General features: G+C 43.3%; 1 protein-coding gene across 1 annotated transcript in view; it reads right to left on the minus strand.

Moving 5' to 3' along the window:
• LOC116518730 (neurotrypsin-like) overlaps positions 1-19,286 on the minus strand; it is a 42,604-nt gene that overhangs the window by 5,327 nt on the left and 17,991 nt on the right. The window contains exons 12-14 of the mRNA XM_032232246.1: positions 13,537-13,615; positions 1,917-2,039; positions 327-607 (exon numbers count right to left, since the gene is read on the minus strand). Of these exons, the coding sequence (XP_032088137.1) occupies positions 327-607; positions 1,917-2,039; positions 13,537-13,615 (483 nt within the window). The remainder of the gene's footprint in view (positions 1-326; positions 608-1,916; positions 2,040-13,536; positions 13,616-19,286) is intronic.

Consider the following 19,286-nt stretch of genomic DNA (forward strand, 5'->3'; position numbering starts at 1 on the left):
TCTTCAACAGGTTTACAGGCTACACAGTGACAGTTCATAGTGACACTAGGAAAGCTTCTTTAAGTTGAAACATTTTATTACATGCAGTAGCTAACCTGGCTGCATTTCTCTCCATTTTAAAAGCAATATTATTTAATTTCAAGTTAATTTGACAACATTCACTGTTTTTGCTTTCCATAGATTATTTGTTATATACTTAAAACTCTCATTCTGTATGAGTCGGTAAAGGCCATCAAAGTTTTCCAAAGTTGCAAATAGGGAGGATTAACTTCTCTTTTTATTCTTCAATGCCCCATGTGGAAGTTTTGAGACAGCCCAGCACTCACCTGTATCCCCCCAGCCTGATATGACGCAAGACTTTCGGTCCACTTCAGCTTTTTGCTTCCCAGCAGGGAGGCAAACTGGGAAGACATGGTGATTGAAGGAAAGACATTTCCCCTCTTTGCCCCACATCCTGACCAGAGCAATGTCATTATCATTATTGCTCGGCCGATAATTTCTATGAAGGAGGATCTTCTCTACCGGCAACTCTCTCTCCGACTCATCTCTCACACCGGTATGGTGGTCTCCCACCCGCAGAAGGTAGCGACGAACGTCTACCCCAAATCTGCCCACAAAAGAGTCAAAAAAACCAGTTAGTTTTCAATGAAGATGTTTCATGTTTCTTTCAACTAGAAAGGATCTTTCTTAAGGAGCGATGAGTCAATTAAAAACACCTCCTCTGCCATCCTACACACACAAGATATAATCATATATTACATTACTCACTTTAGGCAGATATTTTATATTCCTCAAAAATATGACTAAGACACCCATAAATAAAACCAACCTGAAGTCCTTGAGAGGGTGGTGCACTACGCAGAGCAGGGTCTGTTGTGAACAAGCTCTATTATGACTTAGCATGATGTGGGGACCCAGCCATTATTGGCACACTGGCATACCCAGCTGGTGCCAGCATAACTGTCTCTTGCCAAAGCAGCTGGACGTTAGTCCATGCTGGCAATGAAACTGGTGAGCAGTGCTTTCTTAATAGCTTGCTAAAGTTACAATGGTTGGGGAATTCCCTGCGGATGGGGAAATCCTTCATGGCTATTGCTTGCTCTATTGAAGGCTGAGGCTGAGGAGAAGAGAACTTCTGACAAGTGGTTAGAGCAGCTGAAGCAATGAGATTTGCTTTCTGTCAGAGGGTAGGAAGGGGGCTTTACCCCTGGATCACTTGCAGTGCCTGACCCACAGGGTTGCCATTTCTGTTATCCCACCTCTATATGTCAGGCCCAGAGGTGGGGGTGCTTTCAGATATAGTAGGGGAGGCTTCCCATACCACCTGTCTTCATGCCACAGGAAGGACCAGGGAGGTAAGAATATGACTTTGCTATCTACTGACATGCCATTTAGGGGTGGAGAGACTGCGTTGATTGAAGCAACAATCCCACATCAGCCCACACAGCATACTGTATGGCATTAGGGCAGCTTATAGTGGGAGAGTAGATGAATCAGGAGCAACCCCTATTTCAGGTAGTGTCTCTACCATGAGTCTTTTACATGCCAGGAGGGGAAGAGTGGAAGAAGGATTTGTCATAAGCAGCCAATAGGAGCTGGACAGATCCATTCTCCATCAATATGCCTCATTAATTAGGTCACCACCAATGTGTGACACAATGGGCAAATATAATCCTTCTGAAAAAAATGTGTAAAATATTAACACAAGTTGAGTTTAAAGAAACTCAAAGTCCACTGGCATCAGTTATAAGCTGCACATAAAAAGAAGGATACAGGATGAGGACTTTAAAGGATGGTTAGCCATCGACCCTCAAGTTGAATTTAGGGAGACATGAAGAAGTTTTCTATGGCATGTTCACAAGCCATGATTTAATTTTTTTCTCACTAACAATAAGTGGATGCTGGCTATACCTTACCTTTTGAAGCAATGTGCTGCTGTCATCACCCAACAACTGCTGATAAGAGTTGCGCCGCACAGCAAACGAGCATCTTTGTGAATCCCCTTCAGACGCAAGGACACCTGCCATGGCCAACTTCCCCTGAAAGAGAAAAGCCATGAAGCAAAGGCCAAACCCTGGCTTGGATTTTCATGGGGAGGTTTTGTGTTTCTCTTCCACCAGCCTCTGTTGAGTTGTATAGTTTATTAAACAAACTGCTTTGTGTAGGCTAGCATCATTCTTTCCTAGAACAGAATAAAATGATTCCAAGCAGGCCTTGCATATCAGAATTCTTCAGGAAAGTGAAAGAACACCATGCCTAAATCCTGTATCATAATGTGCCCAGCTTGACAACAACAAGTAGGTGTTTGGAACTCATCAAAATATCTACTTCCCATCTCTGTCCATATTTCCTAGATATCTTGGCAATTTCAGCAATCTTGTCTTTGGGTACTAAATGCATATTTGCTCATTATTCTATGCTCCACTTGAAAATGAATGAATGAAAATTCCAAATGGCCTGCCATCTCATTTCAGACTCAAGTTATGCACTTTTGATGAGCAGTTGATAAAATTACAAAGCTCTGCTCTTTTGTACCTGCTTCATCTGGGGTGTAATACTTCCTGACTGAACAAATCTGCACATGGTTGGGAGAAGGCATTTTGTCTGATGGGCGTGGATCTCTGCTTTCATAAGTTGCAATTTTGACTTTCAGAAGCTGCATTTTTAACCTAAATGACACATTGACCTTTCTAAAATGCACTTTTGCATTTGAGAAGACAATGGCATGCTTCTCTTCTCATAACTCTGCCTATGGGCACCATCATACTATAATGCCCCAGAAAATATTGTTCCACTTCAGAAGAAATATTGTAGAATTGGAACTGGAGACATAATATGGGCATGCATGGACAGAAGAGGATATAATGGGGGCTAGAAATTTTGGCACAATTCCTTGCTTTAAACTGACAGTTAAGCTCAAACATGCAGTCCATTATAGAAAACTTGGGTGCTGCTATTTAAATCAAGGACAAAAGTATGTGTATCTTAAAGTATATACAGTAATGGGATGTCAAAAGTATAATTTACTTTTGGAGAAGGCAAGGGTGCAATTTAGGATGGTCAAAAGTGCAAAGGCAGCTTCTGAAGGTCAAAATTGCAATTGAGGAAAGTTAAAAGTGCATCTTAAGATCAGAGGTCCCATGTAGGCAGGGTCCGAGGCAAATACATGTGAACGAAAGAGAGTCCATAGGGTCCAGCCAACTCACCACATCCTGTCAGTTCTACTTTAATTTAATGGTGTATTTTCATGGCACCACAGCAACAGCTACAGAAATCCAGGAAAAATTGTGACTTCTTTAAGGAGTTGCAGCTCATCTATGTTCCCCACAAAGCTTTTTTTCCCTAAGTGCACATTAGTGGAGTATTTTGTGACCCAACCCACACCTAAAACTCTGTCCTTCTTTTCACAAAGTTTGCATTTAGAATTGCAAAGCACGGTAGATTGGGCAGTTTCCTTCCTGCTTCCATTTGTTTATTCAGCTGTTATTGAGTTGAACAGAAAAGTCTGCTCTAAAAACTTTCCAAAGCGGAGGTTTATTTTTTATTTTTTTTTTTTTTTAGCAGTTCAAAGTGCTAAAACAAAGTTTTTAAGTAGTTTACAAGACTTACATTAAAACAATTGTTTACCATTGGAAAAAAAATTTGACATGCAAATGCATGCACTTTCAATTCTTTATCTGGGAGTCTTACTTGTAAAAGTGTGCAATCACTTTTAAGCTATACTAGTCTCCTGGTCTTTCCATGTAGCTTCCTGGCAACAATAGGAAGGTGATTTTCTATTGCTTTGTGAAGGAAAGCCAGGTGCTTAGTCCACAAAAGAAACAACAGTGATCATCTTGAAGAAGCTGAGTAGACCAAGGAGGCAGCAGGGGCACTTCGTCTGCTTCAGAGAAACCTGCACAAAACCTTCACAAAAACAGGTCTCAACAGCAATATTAGTTCATTATTGCTGTGCTAATGGTGGCCGGAGCATTTATAGTGTACATTTCTGCTTCTATTGATTCCTTGAGATTTGAACAGTTTTTTTCAGGTGGTGGTCAATGGACTATTCAATATTGACTCTGGTAAGCTTGTTGTAGTACCTACAAAGTGTTTTGGTGACAACTTTATTTAGTTATTCTGTACACAGAATTCCTTGATACATCTTCTATGTCCAGAGTACTATCTAATCCAGTAGTCAAAGCATATAAATAAAATGCTTGGAAAATAGCTAAAATAGCTCTTTTTCTTTGTTACTATTAGAAATCCAAGATGGAGGAAGTGGATAGATTCAAAGGGTAATCAATGGCTAATTTGCTATGACATGGACTGTAGTCACTCTTTAAGAATGTCACTTTGAGCTCAGGTTTTGAGGGCTAACAGCATTTCAAATATCTTCTTTTTCTGCAAAAATTGATAAAAAAAATGGTGGCAGCTCAAGCAGGAGACCCTACACCATTTCTGAGAGATGGCAATCTACTCTCTTCTTGAAAGCCTCCAGTGATAAAGCTCCCACAACGTCAGACGTCAGAAGGCAAGTTGCTTCATTGGTTGATTGTTCTCACTATCAGAAAATTTCTCCTTATTTCTAGGTTGAATCTCTCCTTGTTCAGTTTCCATCCATTGTTCCTTGTCTGGCCTTCAGGTGCTTTGGAAAATAGTTTGACCCCCTCCTCTCTGTGGCAGCCCCTCAAGTATTGGAAGACTGCTATCCTTTCTCCCCTGGTCCTTCTCTTCACTAGACTAGCCATGCCCAGTTCCTGCACCCGTTCATCGTATGTTTTAGTCTTAAATCCCCTAATCATCTTGGTTACTCTTCTCTGCACTTGTACCAGAGCAGGGGTCCTCAAACTTTTTGAACAGGGGGCAGATTCAGTCCCTCACACTGTTGGGGCCCCAAACCGGCTGGATGGGCATGGCCAATTAAGCAGTCCATTTTGCCTTTGTCCTTGCTGTACTGTAACCCAAGGAATCTATTTACCCTCCCCCAAAGGGAAAAAGAGCACAAACTTTCTTGCCACTTGCCTAACTTCATTACAACAGCCGCTTCAGACTCCTTAAAATAGGCCATTAAAAAAAGAATAAAACAAACAGGATTTCCTTCAAAATAACTCCTGATCATATGTTTCAGATGACCACACAATAAACCAGACTGCACATATCTTCCTATGTAGTGCAAAAAACCATCAAATAATACAATATTTAAAATGAATGAAATAAATTTTAACCAACATAAATATACTACTAATTCAATGGGAAGTATGGGCCTGCTTATTTGGGCTAAAGGTCTTTTAAGCCTGGAAAAGAATTCACAAACTGATTTGCTTTTTGCCACACTTGTGCATGTGCATTCACATGAATATCTACCAAAATTGTCCAGCAACCAATTCGGTGGATGTACTTTATATATGGGAAGAATCAAAGCAGTGGGTGAATTCTCCTTCAGGCATTATACTGTGGTTGCATTTGAATTAGTGTTAGCCAGCTTCAGCTGATTTTGAAAAAACTACCAGACGTTGAGACATGACACTCACCCACTCACTCACTTACTTTTAAAGCACTACTTTAAAAGTCCCTTCCCTACTCACCCACCGGCCCCGGATCACATGACTGTGAAAAAATCTGAAAGTCTGTTTTTAAAGACTTTTAATGACTTTTAAAGACTTTTAATAGATCACATGGCTGTGAAAAAATCTGAAAGTCTGTTTTTAAAGACTTTTAATGACTTTTAAAGACTTTTAATAGATCACATGGCTGTGAAAAACATCTGAAAGGCTGTTTTTGAAGACTTTTAAAGTACTTGTTTACAAGCTGGCAGCTGCTTTTCATCCCACCACTCCACTGGGCCAGATACTTTGCATTGGCAACAGTAGTTTGAGGATGCCTATACTAGAGACTCAACATTTTTTTTATAGTGTGGTGACCAAAACTGGATGCAGTACTCTAGGTGTGGTCTTACTAGGGCTTTATAGAGTGGTATTAGTACCTCCCTTGATCTTGATTGTATCCCTCTGTTAATGCAATTTAGGATTGCATTGGCTTTTTTGGCTACTGCTGCATACTGCTGGCTCATATTTAGCTAGTTGTCCACTAAGACTCCAAGATCCCTCTCACAGTCTTTAACTTTAAAACTTTAATAGAATTTGTATGCCGCCCACTCCCTAGGGACTCTGGGTGGCTCACAACAAGTAAAAGCATTTAAAACATTTAAAATTATAGAATTAAAATCAACACAACATCCATTCCATCAAATGGGGCTGGAAATTAGTCAACAGCCTCAGGCTTGCCGGAACAGCCAGGTCTTGGTTGCTTTACGGAAGGCCGGGAGAGTGGTGAGGGTCCGGATCTCTGCAGGAAGCTCGTTCCACAAGGCCAGTGCAGCCTCAGAGAAGGCCCTCCCTCGGAGAGCCGCCAACCGGCATTGTCCGGTCGACAGCAACCGGAGGAGGCCCAACCTGTGTGATCTTATTGGTCATTGGGAGGTAAATGGCAGGAGGCGGTCTCTCAGGTAGCCAGGTCCAATACCATGTAGGGCTTTAAAAGTAACGACTAGCACCTTGAGGCGGGTCCGGAGACCAATAGGAAGCCAGTGCAGCTCGCGGAGGATAGGTGTAACATGGGTGTACCTCGGTACACCCATTATCGCTCGTGCGGCTGCATTCTGGACCAGCTGTAGTCTTCGGACACTCTTCAAGGGCAGCCCCATGTAGAGCACATTACAGTAATCCAGTCTTGAGGTGACAAGAGCATGGGTGACCATTCGAAGTGCCTCCCGGTGCAAATAGAGTATATTTAGAGTATTTATTAACACTTATAGGCCGCCCGTTTCCCTGAGGGGACTCAGGGCGGCTTACATAAAATGAAGGGAAGGGATATACAAACAATAACACATACGAAACATAAAATAAAATAATAAGCAACATTCATTCATCATTCGGGTGGGGGCAGTTATCTTTGTCCCCAGGCCTGACGGGCTAGCCAGGTCTTAAGGGCTGTGCGGAAGGCCTGGACGGTGGTGAGGGTACGAATCTCCACGGGGAGATCGTTCCAAAGGGTCGGAGCTACTACTGAGAAGGCTCTCCTCCTTGTAGTTGCCAGTCGGCACTGACTGGCAGATGGAACTCGGAGGAGGCCTAATCTATGTGATCTAATTGGTCGCAGGGAGGTAATTGGCAGAAGGCGGTCTCTCAAGTACGCAGACCCACTACCATGAAGGGCTTTATGAGTGACAAGTAGCACCTTGAAGCGCACCCGGAGATCAACAGGTAGCCAGCGCAGCTCGCGGAGGATAGGTGTTATGTGGGTGAACCGAGGTGCACCCACAATCACTCGCGCGGCTGCGTTCTGGACTAGCTGAAGTCGCCGGATGCTCTTCAAGGGCAGCCCCATGTAGAGCACATTGCAGTATTCCAGCCTAGAGGTCACAAGGGCCCTAGTGACTGTTGTGAGAGCCTCCCGATTCAGGTAGGGTCGCAACTGGCGCACCAGGCGAACCTGGGCAAATGCCCCCCTGGTCACAGCCGTCAAATGATGGTCGAAAGTCAGCTGTGGGTCCAGGAGGACTCCCAAGTTGCGAACCCTCTCTGAGGGGTGTAGAATTTGACCCCCCAGCCTGAGCGATGGAACACTGGTCGAATTGTTGGGAGGGAAACACAACAGCCACTCGGTCTTCTCCGGGTTGAGTACAAGCTTGTTAGCCCTCATCCAGTCCATAACGGCCTCAAGACCCCGGTTCATCACGTCCACCGCTTCATTGAGTTGGCACGGGGCGGACAGATACAACTGGGTATCGTCCGCATATTGATGGTATCTTATCCCGTGCCTTCGAATGATCTCACCCAGCGGTTTCATGTAGATGTTGAATAGTAGGGGGGATAAGACCAAACCCTGCGGCACCCCATATGTTAGGGGCCTAGGGGTCGATCTTTGCCCCCCCACTAACACCGACTGTGACCTGTCCAAGAGGTAGGAGGAGAACCACCGTAACACAGTGCCTCCCACTCCCACCTCCCGCAGTCGTCGCAGAAGGATACCATGGTCGATGGTATCGAAAGCCGCCGAGAGGTCGAGGAGAACCAGGATGGAGGGATGGCCTCCATCTCTGGCTCTCCAAAGATCATCGGTCAATGCGACCAAATAGGGCCGCAACTGGTGCACCAGGCGAACCTGGGCAAAGGCCTCCCTGGTCACAGCCGACAAATGGTGTTCTAATGTCAGCTGTGGGTCCAGGAGGACATCCAGATTGCGAGCCCTCTCCGAGGGGTGAATAATTTCACCCCCCAGGCTAAGAGGTGAAATGTCAGGACCATCCTTGGGAGGCAAATCAATAGCTACTCGGTCTTGTCTGGATTGAGTGCAAGCATGTTCGCTCCCATCCAGATCCTGACAGCCTCCAGGCACTGGCACATCACTTCAACTGCTTCACTGAGTTGGCATGGGGCGGACAGATACAATTGTATATTGTCCGCATATTGATGATATTTAATCCCGTGCCGGCATATGATCTCACCCAGCGGCTTCATATAGATATTGAACAGGAGGGGGGACAGGACCGAACCCTGCGGCACCCCATATTTGAGGGGCCTAGGGGTCGATCTCTGTCCCCCAACCAACACCGACTGTGACCTGTCCGAGAGGTAGGAGGAGAACCACCGTAGGACGGTGCCTCCCACTCCCACCTCCCATAACCGTCGCAGAAGGATACCATGGTCGATGGTATCAAAGGCCGCTGAGAGGTCAAGAAGCACTAGGATAGAGGAATGACCTCTATCCCTGGCCCACCAGAGATCATTGGTCAGTGCGACCAAAGCAGTTTCGGTGCCGTAACCAGGCCTGAAACCCGACTGAAAGGGATCCATATAATCTGTTTCATCCACGGTCCTTCGGAGTTGAAAGGCCACCACCTTCTCAACAACCTTCCCCACGAATGGGAGGTTGGAGACTGGCCGATAGTTGTTCAAAATGGCTGGAGGAGGGGTCTCACCGCTATTAAGCCTGGTTCACCTAGTCTACATGTGTATGTTTGGTTTTTCTTGCCTAAGTGTAAGACTTTTGGGAACATTTCTTAATACAGCTTTGTTGAAGCCCAGGACTACCCTTGAATAAAACTTGAGTCTTTTAGTTAATGCTGAATGCATGATCAAGCCTGCAACTAGTACAGTCAAGTGGAGTGGAATAAAAGTGATTTTCAAGAACACATATTGGTTATTTCTTTGTTTTGGAGTCCCAATTATTCTTAACACTTATTCTGCACTCAGTTCTCTCACTTAGTGAAGTGCGTCAGGGCATGAAGCAATAATGGCATTGCTTCTTAATTAATTTGTTGCAGAACCTACCACTGATTGAGGGTTGAGAGGTCTGACTTAAAATCACCCAATTTTCTTTTGTGCTTATGGGAGGACTAGAACCTGGATCTCCTTGCTCGCAGTCCAGGCAGGCATTTAGCCACTACTACACTATGCCAGCCCAGACCTAAGATATGTGTTGAGGATCTCTAAGTATGTTTCATGAGTAGTAAAGGAGAAGGACCTGTGAGGTCCTTGGTGCTCTTTGAGCTTGATGGTTTTCTTGCAGATGTTTCATTACTAAACTAGGTAATATTACCAGCACTGATGCTGTTGCCTAGCTTGGTAATGAAATGTCTTCAAGAAAATCAAGCTTAGACCGGGGGGGCGGAGCCTGTTGCCGAGGAGGGCTCAACCGAGCTCCTCTCAGAGATCTGGTCTGTATATCTAAATAAGATCATAGATATCACCCCTTTTTGGCTAAGAAAGGGGCAGGGAGTAGCTCTGTGTGCTAGGGTCTATTCGTAATTCACAGCCTTTCTCTTTTTTTTTGGCTGTGGACAGAGATTAGATCCAGCGTGAGCGGAGCTTTTATCTCCAGCCAGTTCTTCTCAGCTGCCTTTTTTGCAGCCCCAGACAGGCGAGCCTCCCCCCCAGGACAAAGCAAAGTTGTTTGAATCTAGGATTAATACGGGCGGGTCCCACCCCTGTGAGATTTATGCTTTTATTACTATCGTAAGTACCAGCACCATTTGTCTTAGAGGCTTCTTTGTTTAAACGGACTTCAAAATGGCGATTTCTCCCCGTTGGTGACTGATAGGGGATGTACTTAGCCGGTTTTACCTTCCTGCAGACCGCTCCTTAACAAAATAATTTTTTTTTTTTTGGAAACAGAGGGGAGCGAAAGCGCTGTTTATTTGTTTATTTATAATGGCACCCAGGTCAAAATCGAAGCGTCTCTCTACAAATGTGCCTAAAGAATCTAAAGAATCTATACTGGAATCGCAGCCCTTGTCTCCTACGCCCTCTACTGGAGAATTTTTAACACAGGAATTTTTCTTTCAAATGCTTAATGATTTTAAACAAGAAATTAAGGAATTTGTATTGGAGCTATATGATGATTTAAAGTCTAAAATTGACCAAATGAAGGCGAATACGTTTGCAGCCATGTCTGCCCTGTCAGATTATTCTGCTGAAATAGAGAATAAATTGGAAAGTTTGGAGGAGGCTAATTTTAATTTGACTACTAATATTCAAATATTACAACAAAAAATTAGAGACACTCAAGAACAGCTCGTGATGATAAACTTTAATAAGAAGGCATTCGCAATAAGAGTCAGAGGATTCCGCGAAAAGGAGCGAGAGAATCTGAAACAGACCTTTGTTGAAGCCTTCAGCCATGCGGTGGGAAGCCCGGGACTTAACTTTGATTGGCAGATTCGGAAAATCTATCGCCAGAATTCGTTGGTAGCGGAACAGCGACAGCTCCCGAGGGACATAATTATATATTTTTCCACAAAAGAATCCAGAAACGCGATTATGCAAAAGTTTCATAATAATAGTCTGCGAGTTGATGACCAGGACTTGATTGTCTTCAAAGAAATACCTTTCCAGATGTTGAGAGCAAGAAGAGACTATGCTTTTTTAACTAAAGAGCTTAGAAATCAACAGATTCAATATAGATGGGAGGCCCCAGCCGGCATTACGGTCACATTTGAGAATCAAAGACTTCGTCTTAACTCTGTTTCGGAGGCTCGAGATTTCTATTACAAGACTTTGAAGGCGGGACTTCCTGATTCACTTGGAAAAGAGGAGAGACAAGCTGAAGGAGAAGGCAAGCAACAGACCACATGGCTGCAAGATGGAGGGGGTAGCCTTTCCTCCCTCGGAGAAGCAGAAAAGCGGAGATCGAGGATTTAGACATTTTAAAATATTTGCCAAAGTTGTGGACTGAATGGGGGTTTGCGACCTCTCTCCGGTAGAAAAAGCGGAACTTATTGGTGGGGTGATACTGATTGTATATATGTAAAATGAATGCGGAATGATTTATGTTGTTTAAATTCTGTTAGAAGGGATTACTTTAAAACAGAAGGTAAACTGATTCTTGTTGAAAGTATTATTTGAATATGTGGAATGATCCATGCTATTTAATTTTTATTAGAAGGGAAAGCTTGGTGAAATTATTTTGAGTTGGATTTTAAATTAATGTCTGCATAAATTTGATAGTGGTAAATATCAGAGAAGCAAGGGATGAGGGTAAAATGCATGCGGAATGATTTACGTATATTGGTGGGGTGATATTGAATGTATATATGTAAAAGGATGCAAAATGATTTATGTTGTTTAAATTCTGTTAGAAGGGAAAGCTGGACGAGATTATTTTTTAAAACAGAAGGTTAACTGATTCTTGTTGAAAGTATTATTTGAATATGTGGAATGATCCATGCTATTTAATTCTTATTAGAAGGGAAAGTTTGGTGAAATTATTTTGAGCTAGATCTTAAACTAATGTCTGCATAAATTTGATAGTGGTAAATATCAGACAAGCAAGGGATGAGGGTAAAATGCATGCGGAATGATTTACGTTGTTTAAATCCTATTAGAAGGGAAAGCCGGTCGGGATCATCTTAAGATAGAATGTAAACTGATTTTTGTGTAAAGTAATACTTGATTCACGCTGCTTAAATTTTACTAAGAAGGGAAAGTTTGGTTAGATTATTTTGAATTACTGTTTGAAAATAAGGTTAAGAAAGATTATTTACGCTGTTTAAATCCTATTAGAAGGGAAAGTTTGATTATTCTTCTGTAAAGTAATATTTGAATATGTGGAATGATCCACGCTGCTTAAATTTTACTAGAAGGGATTATTTTTGAGCTAGATTGTATATTGATGTCTATACAAATTTGTACAAATGTTTATCTGAATACAAGGTTAAGGAAGAGGAACGGGAGAGTCTACAGGAGGTTGGGGTAAATAACAAAGAAGTAAGAGACGAGAATAAAATATAGATAGAATGACTTACACTATTTAAGCATAGATAAAGATGGGGGGCTGAGCTTAACACAAAGAGTTCTTTTTCTTTTTTTTCCTTTTTCTTTTTTCTTTTTTCTTTTTTCTTTTCTTTCTTTTTTCTTGTTTTTCTTTCCTTTAATATATTACTTTTATTTTTAATCCATACGAACACAAGATACTTTAGATAGAAGGCAGTGCCAGGTGTGGGCCCCGGGAAGTCGGGAGGATTAGGGATGGGGATTTATGGGGGGTGGGTGGGTGGGTGTTAACATAGTCTCAATAAGAACAAGAATGCACTTATATACGGTTGTTTTTTTTTCCTTTTTTTTTTCTTTTCTTTCTTTATATTTTTTTTTCCTTGGTTTCCTTGGTAAAATGGAATGTGAAAATGAATAAAAAAGAAAAAAAAAGAAAAAGAAAATCAAGCTTAAAGAGCACCAAATATCCTCTTCCATGAGAAAATGACCTATTTATCTAGGGCTCCACTGATAGAACATCCTCCCCACAGAAATATAGCTAGCATGAACTTTATTGTGTACTCTGGAGTTATGGGAACACTTTTTCATTTACTCAAGCCTTTTAACATATTGATCCACCATTATCCAGTATATTGCTCTGTCATTTCATTTGTTTTTTGCTAACACGGTGTTCTGTTTTTGTTGAGTACATTACTCTTATAGGTTTGGGTGAAGAGTAGTCTGAAAATTATCCCGCAAATGTTTTCTAAAAGTTAAAACATAGAAAGAGGAAAAGCTTAGCAAATGCCCCAAGGAAATGATGTCAACCTATGGGAAGGTTTTAAGTGAATTGTAAGCCACTTTAGCAAAATTTCCTTTGAAGGATGGGGTTATGTTTATTTTAAATAAAGTAAGCACATTTGATAGTTAGAGACCAAGAAATTCCTCCTCTATCTACTTTTTCCAACCTTGAAGGAATGAACAGTCTATTTCTAACTGGGAATTTTTATGTATTTAAAAAACAAATAGCTGCCCCAAAGTGACTACATTTTCCTGTTCACCCAAGAGATCAGAGGCACTGATCTCTTACCAACAGAACTGGTAAGGTGGCAGTTGTGAATATTACACTATTCTGCCATTTGGCGAATGCAATTCTTAACATGATATGCTGTTAAAAGTTTCCCCCAGCTAGATATCTTTCCCAAAAAGCAGGTGTGTCATATTCAAATATTTGAAGTCTATTAGAAGTAAACAGGTGAAAATGAGTTGAGAACAGTTTGATGATAGAAAGCAAGCAAGGTACCTGGAGGATTTGTTTCCACCAATTATCCTTCGGTTGCGGTGCTGAGTCAAACGAAGACCACACAGGCCAATATTGGAACCTGCCAAGAAAGCAAAAATGATTAGGTTCATTTCTTTTGCCACACTGCTGTTGCCAGAATCATACTTTGGATACGATTGTAGGCCATTGGTTAGTTGTTGTCCTCAGATGGTGGGAAAATGGCACCACCATAGTAGTTTGTTCCCTTATACTGGTCTTCCTTAACTCTTTATTTTCCTTAGCACCATTACAGTGCTAAGAGATTAAAAGTGGAAATAGCAACATTACCATATTCTTGAAAGGAAGAAAATCTTGACAAAAGGATCCCACAAAGGAAGAGCAGAAAAAAAGAAACAGATAATGCATAGGCAATGTCCAGTTTTCAGCCAAGAATTATCACCTTAAGCTAAAAACAATCTTTCCTCTCTAATAAATGCATTTTCAGTACATATGTATAAATGTCTATGTAAATATCTCTACTTGCCAGATGCCAAATTTCAAATAAGGCATGCAAAATCTCTTTCTCTCGCTCTTTATCTATAACAAATAAGGTATTGCATTTGCAATACATTCTGGAAGGGGTTTAACTAAGGTGACCAGACGTCCCGCTTTTGGCGGGACACCCCCGCTTTTCAATGCATTTTCCCGCGTCCCGCCCGCCTTTTTAAAAGGCACGCTTTTTTTGGCGCTCGCAGCTCCCGCCCATCAGCTGCTAGCTTGCTGGGCTGGCTCATCGTTCTGTTCTCTATCCTACCGATGAGCCAGCCCAGCAAGCTAGCAGCTGATGGGCGGGAGCTGCGAGCGCCAAAAAAAGCGTGCTTTTACCTACCTACAAATTTAAGCCAGCCCAGCCTGCCGCTCACTGATTGGATTGGCCTGGACTCCAGCCAATCAGTGAGCTGGCTGGGATGGGAAATTTTCAGCACGCCTGCGCGAGTCTCCATTTCCTTTCGCCAAAAGACGAAAGAGGTTGCAGCTGCGCTGACTGGTGAGTATTAAGAGCCGCGAGCGGATGGTGTGAGATCGCCGCCCGGTAGCCGCCAGAAGCCGCTCCCGGCCGCGGGCCCCTGCCCTGCCGCGTCCAGCGTGTCTTCAACAGCAAGCGGGTTGCCCGCCCGCCTAGCTGCGTTGCCCACACGCGCGGGGATTCAAAGTATCCAGCCGGATTTCTTGAATCCCCGCGCGTGTGGGCAACGCAGCTAGGCGGGGGAGGGGAGCTTCGCTTGAGATGACCATGCTATGCCCTCCATAGCCTGGTCCTCCCAAGCAGAGCCCACCTAGCTGCGTTGCCCACACGCGCGGGGATTCAAGAAATCCGGCTGGATACTTTGAATCCCCGCGCGTGTGGGCAATGCAGCTATGCGGGGGGGTGGGGGACTCCGCTTGGGATGCCAGGTCATGCTGTTGAAGATGCGCTGGACGCAACAGGGCAGGGGCCCGCGGCCGTGAGCAGAGCCAGCCACTGCTCCCAGTTGAGACCGGACGCCCTTAACTTAGCAACCCTGCATTGCTCGTAATCTTGAGGCTCCACGCGAAAGGGCTGAACGCGGAGGAAAGGAAGGCGCGTCGGGCATCCAGATCGCAGCGAGGAGAAGGAGGAGGAAGGTATTTATTATACTTGTATTTATTATACTGTGGATTTGGTCTGCATCAACCTGCCGCCTCCCCTCACCAGGCAAATCGCGGTGAAAACTCTGGGTGAGTCTCCGTGGAGAGCTTGGCGGGCAGCTGGCTGGACTTCTAAGAGGTGGGGGGGAGGAGCGGCAGCTCCTTGAAATGGAAAAAGGCTTGCTTCCTCCCCCTCCCCCAAATGAGACTGGGCTCCCAGCAGCGGCTGCTCGGATTTGCCATTTGAGAGAGAGAGAGAGAGGGAGGGAGGGGGAGAACGCGAGTGTGTGTATCCCTCCTTCCTTCAGCCCAACACTCTAGCCCGGCTTGGCTCCCGCTTCGTCTCTCCTGCCTCTTCGCTTCTCTGTTCGATTGTTGAAAGTGGGAGCCAAACCGGGTCATTCCTTCCAAGAGGCAAGTTTCCCATTGAATGACTCGCTGCCCTAGACCCTCTGCAGTCCCTCTCGTCTGGCCAGAATGCCAGCAAGAGTGTTGGGCTGAAGGAAGGAGGGATACACACACTCATGTTCTCCCCCTCCCTCCCTCCCTCCCTCCCTCCCTCCCTCCTTCCCTCTCTCTCTCTCAAATGGCAAATCTGAGCAGCCGCTGCTGAGAGCCCGTCCCATGCCTTCTCCCAACCCCCGCCCCGTTCTCTTAGCTACGTTCTGCCTTGTGATTGCTGTCTCCAGGCTCTCCTCTCCTATTATCGTGGAAGGTGTCTCATTTGGGGGAGGGGGGGCAGGCCTTTCTCCATTCAACAGATCCAATATACAGAGTTTTATTTTTTGGCCCTAAAAATATTGTCACTGAGGATGACAGAAATTTCTTCATCATTGCTATTGGCCTCAAGTAGCAAATAATTAAACATGGTTTTTAGTGTACTTAGTTAGCGATCTGCTTTTTAACATTACATGGTATCAGTTTCAAGAATGCATGCAATCCTGAAAATTTGTAACAAACTTGTTGAAGGGCCTATGAAATATTTTCTAGTTTAGTGTAGAATAAGTATTCTTAATAAAAGAAAAAGTCATTTTTATTTAATCAATTGCATTCCTGTTTATAATGGCATTAATTAACTAAACTGGAAATAAATCTATGTTTTGCTAGAGTTTTAAAATTAAAAAACCTTACATTTTGTTGCTATTATTTTAATCAGAGTTTTGCCAAGTGAAATTATATAATGGTTCCTCATGTCTCTGTAATTTTCTAAATCTCATCCAGAAGTACCACAGAATCTGGCATTTTCAGCAGAATGATGCTGATGCTAATAAAACATCCTAATTTTTGGTGAAAGGATGGAAAGAGGAAGGAAGAGAGATCTAAAGTGCAGAAAGACAGAAGGCAGATAGGCAAGAGGAAGGAAGGAAGGAGAAAGAATGGAAAGGAAGGAAGGCTAGAAGGAAGAAAGAGGGAGGGAGGGAGGGAAGGGTACTTCCACTTGTAGGCCTGGGACTGAATGCAGGAGGAGTCTCTCCATAGGATCAGCTGCTCCTCTGATCATGGTCTATGAAAATGTTACTGCCTGCCTGATGCAAATTTAGACAGATGGTGCTTTGGGCTGCCCCTCAAATCCCCCCTTTACTCCTCCCCCTGTAGAATTCAGCCCCCTGAGTTTTGCCTTTGAGGGGCATGTGTGGTTATGGCGGATGGCAGAGTCAGCTGGAGGTTGAGAGGGGATTGGGGCTTTTGTCCGCCTGTGGAGTTCTCCCCATGGACAGGATGGGATGTTGGCATGAAAGGGATCCGGGCACAATCTCACCTGTTCCAAGTAAAGTTGCCTTTTGCAATTGGCTACCGGTAATCCTCGACTTACGACCAGGATTGATCCCCCAATTTCTGTTGCTAAGGGAGACGTTTGTTAAATGATTTTTGCCTCATTTTGCGACCTTTTATTGCCACGTTAAGTGAATCATGGTGGTTGTTAAGTCAGGAACATGGCTGTTTAGTGACCAAAATTACAATGGCATTGAAAAAAGTGACTGATGACCATTTTTCACACTTAGCGACCATTTTCACACTTAGCGACCGTTGTGGCATCCTCATGGTTACGCGATCAAAATGTTGATGTTTGGCAACAGATTCGTATTTCTGATGATAGTTTGAAATGGTGACAGTATAAATTATTGCTGGTGTAATACTTAACAATGGTTTTTAAGGATTTCTTTTATTTATAGAATACCTTTTTATTATTTTGGGGGGATTTTTACTTTTAAATTGTTTATAAAATGTATTTACTACAAGAAATGTTCCTTTTTGCAAATGTGATCTTTGCAAATCTTTGTGATGCAATATGTTCAGACCAGGTTTATGTGTCTCAAAGTGGCTGCTATTCTATGGGCAGGCCAGGTTGGTGCAAGGCAGCTTTGCCAGATTTGGTGTGTTTCACCCTCATTGAATTTTATATCGTATAAAGAATGGAAGGAGGAAGGAAGAGAAAAAAGGAGGAAGGGAGTGAGTGAGGAAAGAAGAGGATGGAAGGAGGGAGGAAGGAAGGAAGAGAGGGAAAGAGCAGAAGACAGATAAGGTGAAGGTAGATCAGCAAGAGGAATGAAGGAAGAAGTGAGGAGTCTCGAGGAGGGGGAAAACATTTAGTGACCAAAGTTACAATGGCATTGAAAAAAGTGACTGATGACCATTTTTCACACTTAGCGACCGTTGCGACCATTTTTCACACTTAGCGACCGTTGCGACCATTTTTCACACTTAGCGACCGTTGCAGCATCCTCATGGTCACGTGATCAAAATTTTGTTTGGCAACAGATTCGTATTTATGCTGGTTTCAGTGTCCTGGGGTGACCTTTTGACAAAAAAAAAATTTTTAATCAAGCCCCCCCCCCCCCGGTCAAGGGTGTCCCTCTTTTCCAATCTGAAAATCTGGTCACCTTAGGTTTAACTTCTCCAGAACTCCACATAAGCATGTCCGTTTGAAGAGTAGCAATAGCCATAGCACTTAGACTTATATACCTTTACAGCCCCCTCTAAGCAGTTTACAGTGATCCAAGGATAGACGTTTTTCTTCCAGTAGAAAGAAATGTGCGCACTCACGTTTGCGAACTAGTAGGGAAAGTAAGTGAATACCACCTCTGGTTATATCTCTTGGTTATTGTTATCGATCCTAGTACTCTTTCCTCACAATGGTCTAGTACTTCAGAAGTTGATCAAAACCTTTTCCAGCCTTCTTACTGAGAACAGAAAAGAATAACAGAATTGGAAGGGAACTTGGAGGACTTCTAGTAGTCCAATTCCTTGCTCAGACCCTAAACCATTCCAGACGAGTGGCAGTCTCAAAAGCCTCCACTGGTGGAGCACCTACAACTTCTGAAGGCAAGCCGTTCCACTGGTTAATTGTTCTCATTGTTAGTAAATTTCTCCTTAGTTCTAGGCTGCTTCTCTCCTTGATTACTTTCGATCCATGGTTTCTTGTCCTGCCCTCTGGTGCTTTGGAGAATAAGTTGACATCCCTCTTTTTGTAGCAGCCGCTCAAATATTGGAACATAGCTATCATGTCACCCCAGTCCTTCTTTTCACTAGACTTCTTCTTCTTGTGTCATATCTGTTATCGGACGTTGGCGATCATATTGGCGATCCTATTCACTAGATTAGACATACCCAATTCCTGCAACCGTTCTTCATATGTTTTAGCTTCCTGCCCCCTAATAATCTTTCCTGCTCTTTTCTGCACATTTTCCAGACTTTCTATTGCTTTTTTATAATATGGTGACCAAAGCTGGATGAAGTATTCTAAATGTGGTCTTAATAAGGATTTATAAAGTGCCACTAATACTTTACATGATCTTGATTCTTTCTCTTTGTTAATGCAACCTGGATTGCATTGGCTTTTTTGGCTGCTGCCTCACACTGCTGGCTTATATTTAAGTGATTATCCACTAAAACTCCAAGGTCCCTCACACAGTTATTGTTATTGAGTCAGGTTTCACCTAATCTGTACCTATACCTCTGTTTTTTCTAGCCCAAGTGTAGGACTTTACTTTCTCTATTATTGAATTTCATTTTGTTAGATAAGGCCCAGTGTTCAAGTCTGTTGAGGTCCCTCTGGATTTTCAGCCTATCTTCTGGGGTGTTGGCTATTCCTGCCAGTTTAGTGTCATCTGCAAATTTGATGA

Source organism: Thamnophis elegans, chromosome 15, assembly GCF_009769535.1.
Source record: "Thamnophis elegans isolate rThaEle1 chromosome 15, rThaEle1.pri, whole genome shotgun sequence".
Classification (NCBI taxonomy): domain Eukaryota; kingdom Metazoa; phylum Chordata; class Lepidosauria; order Squamata; family Colubridae; genus Thamnophis; species Thamnophis elegans.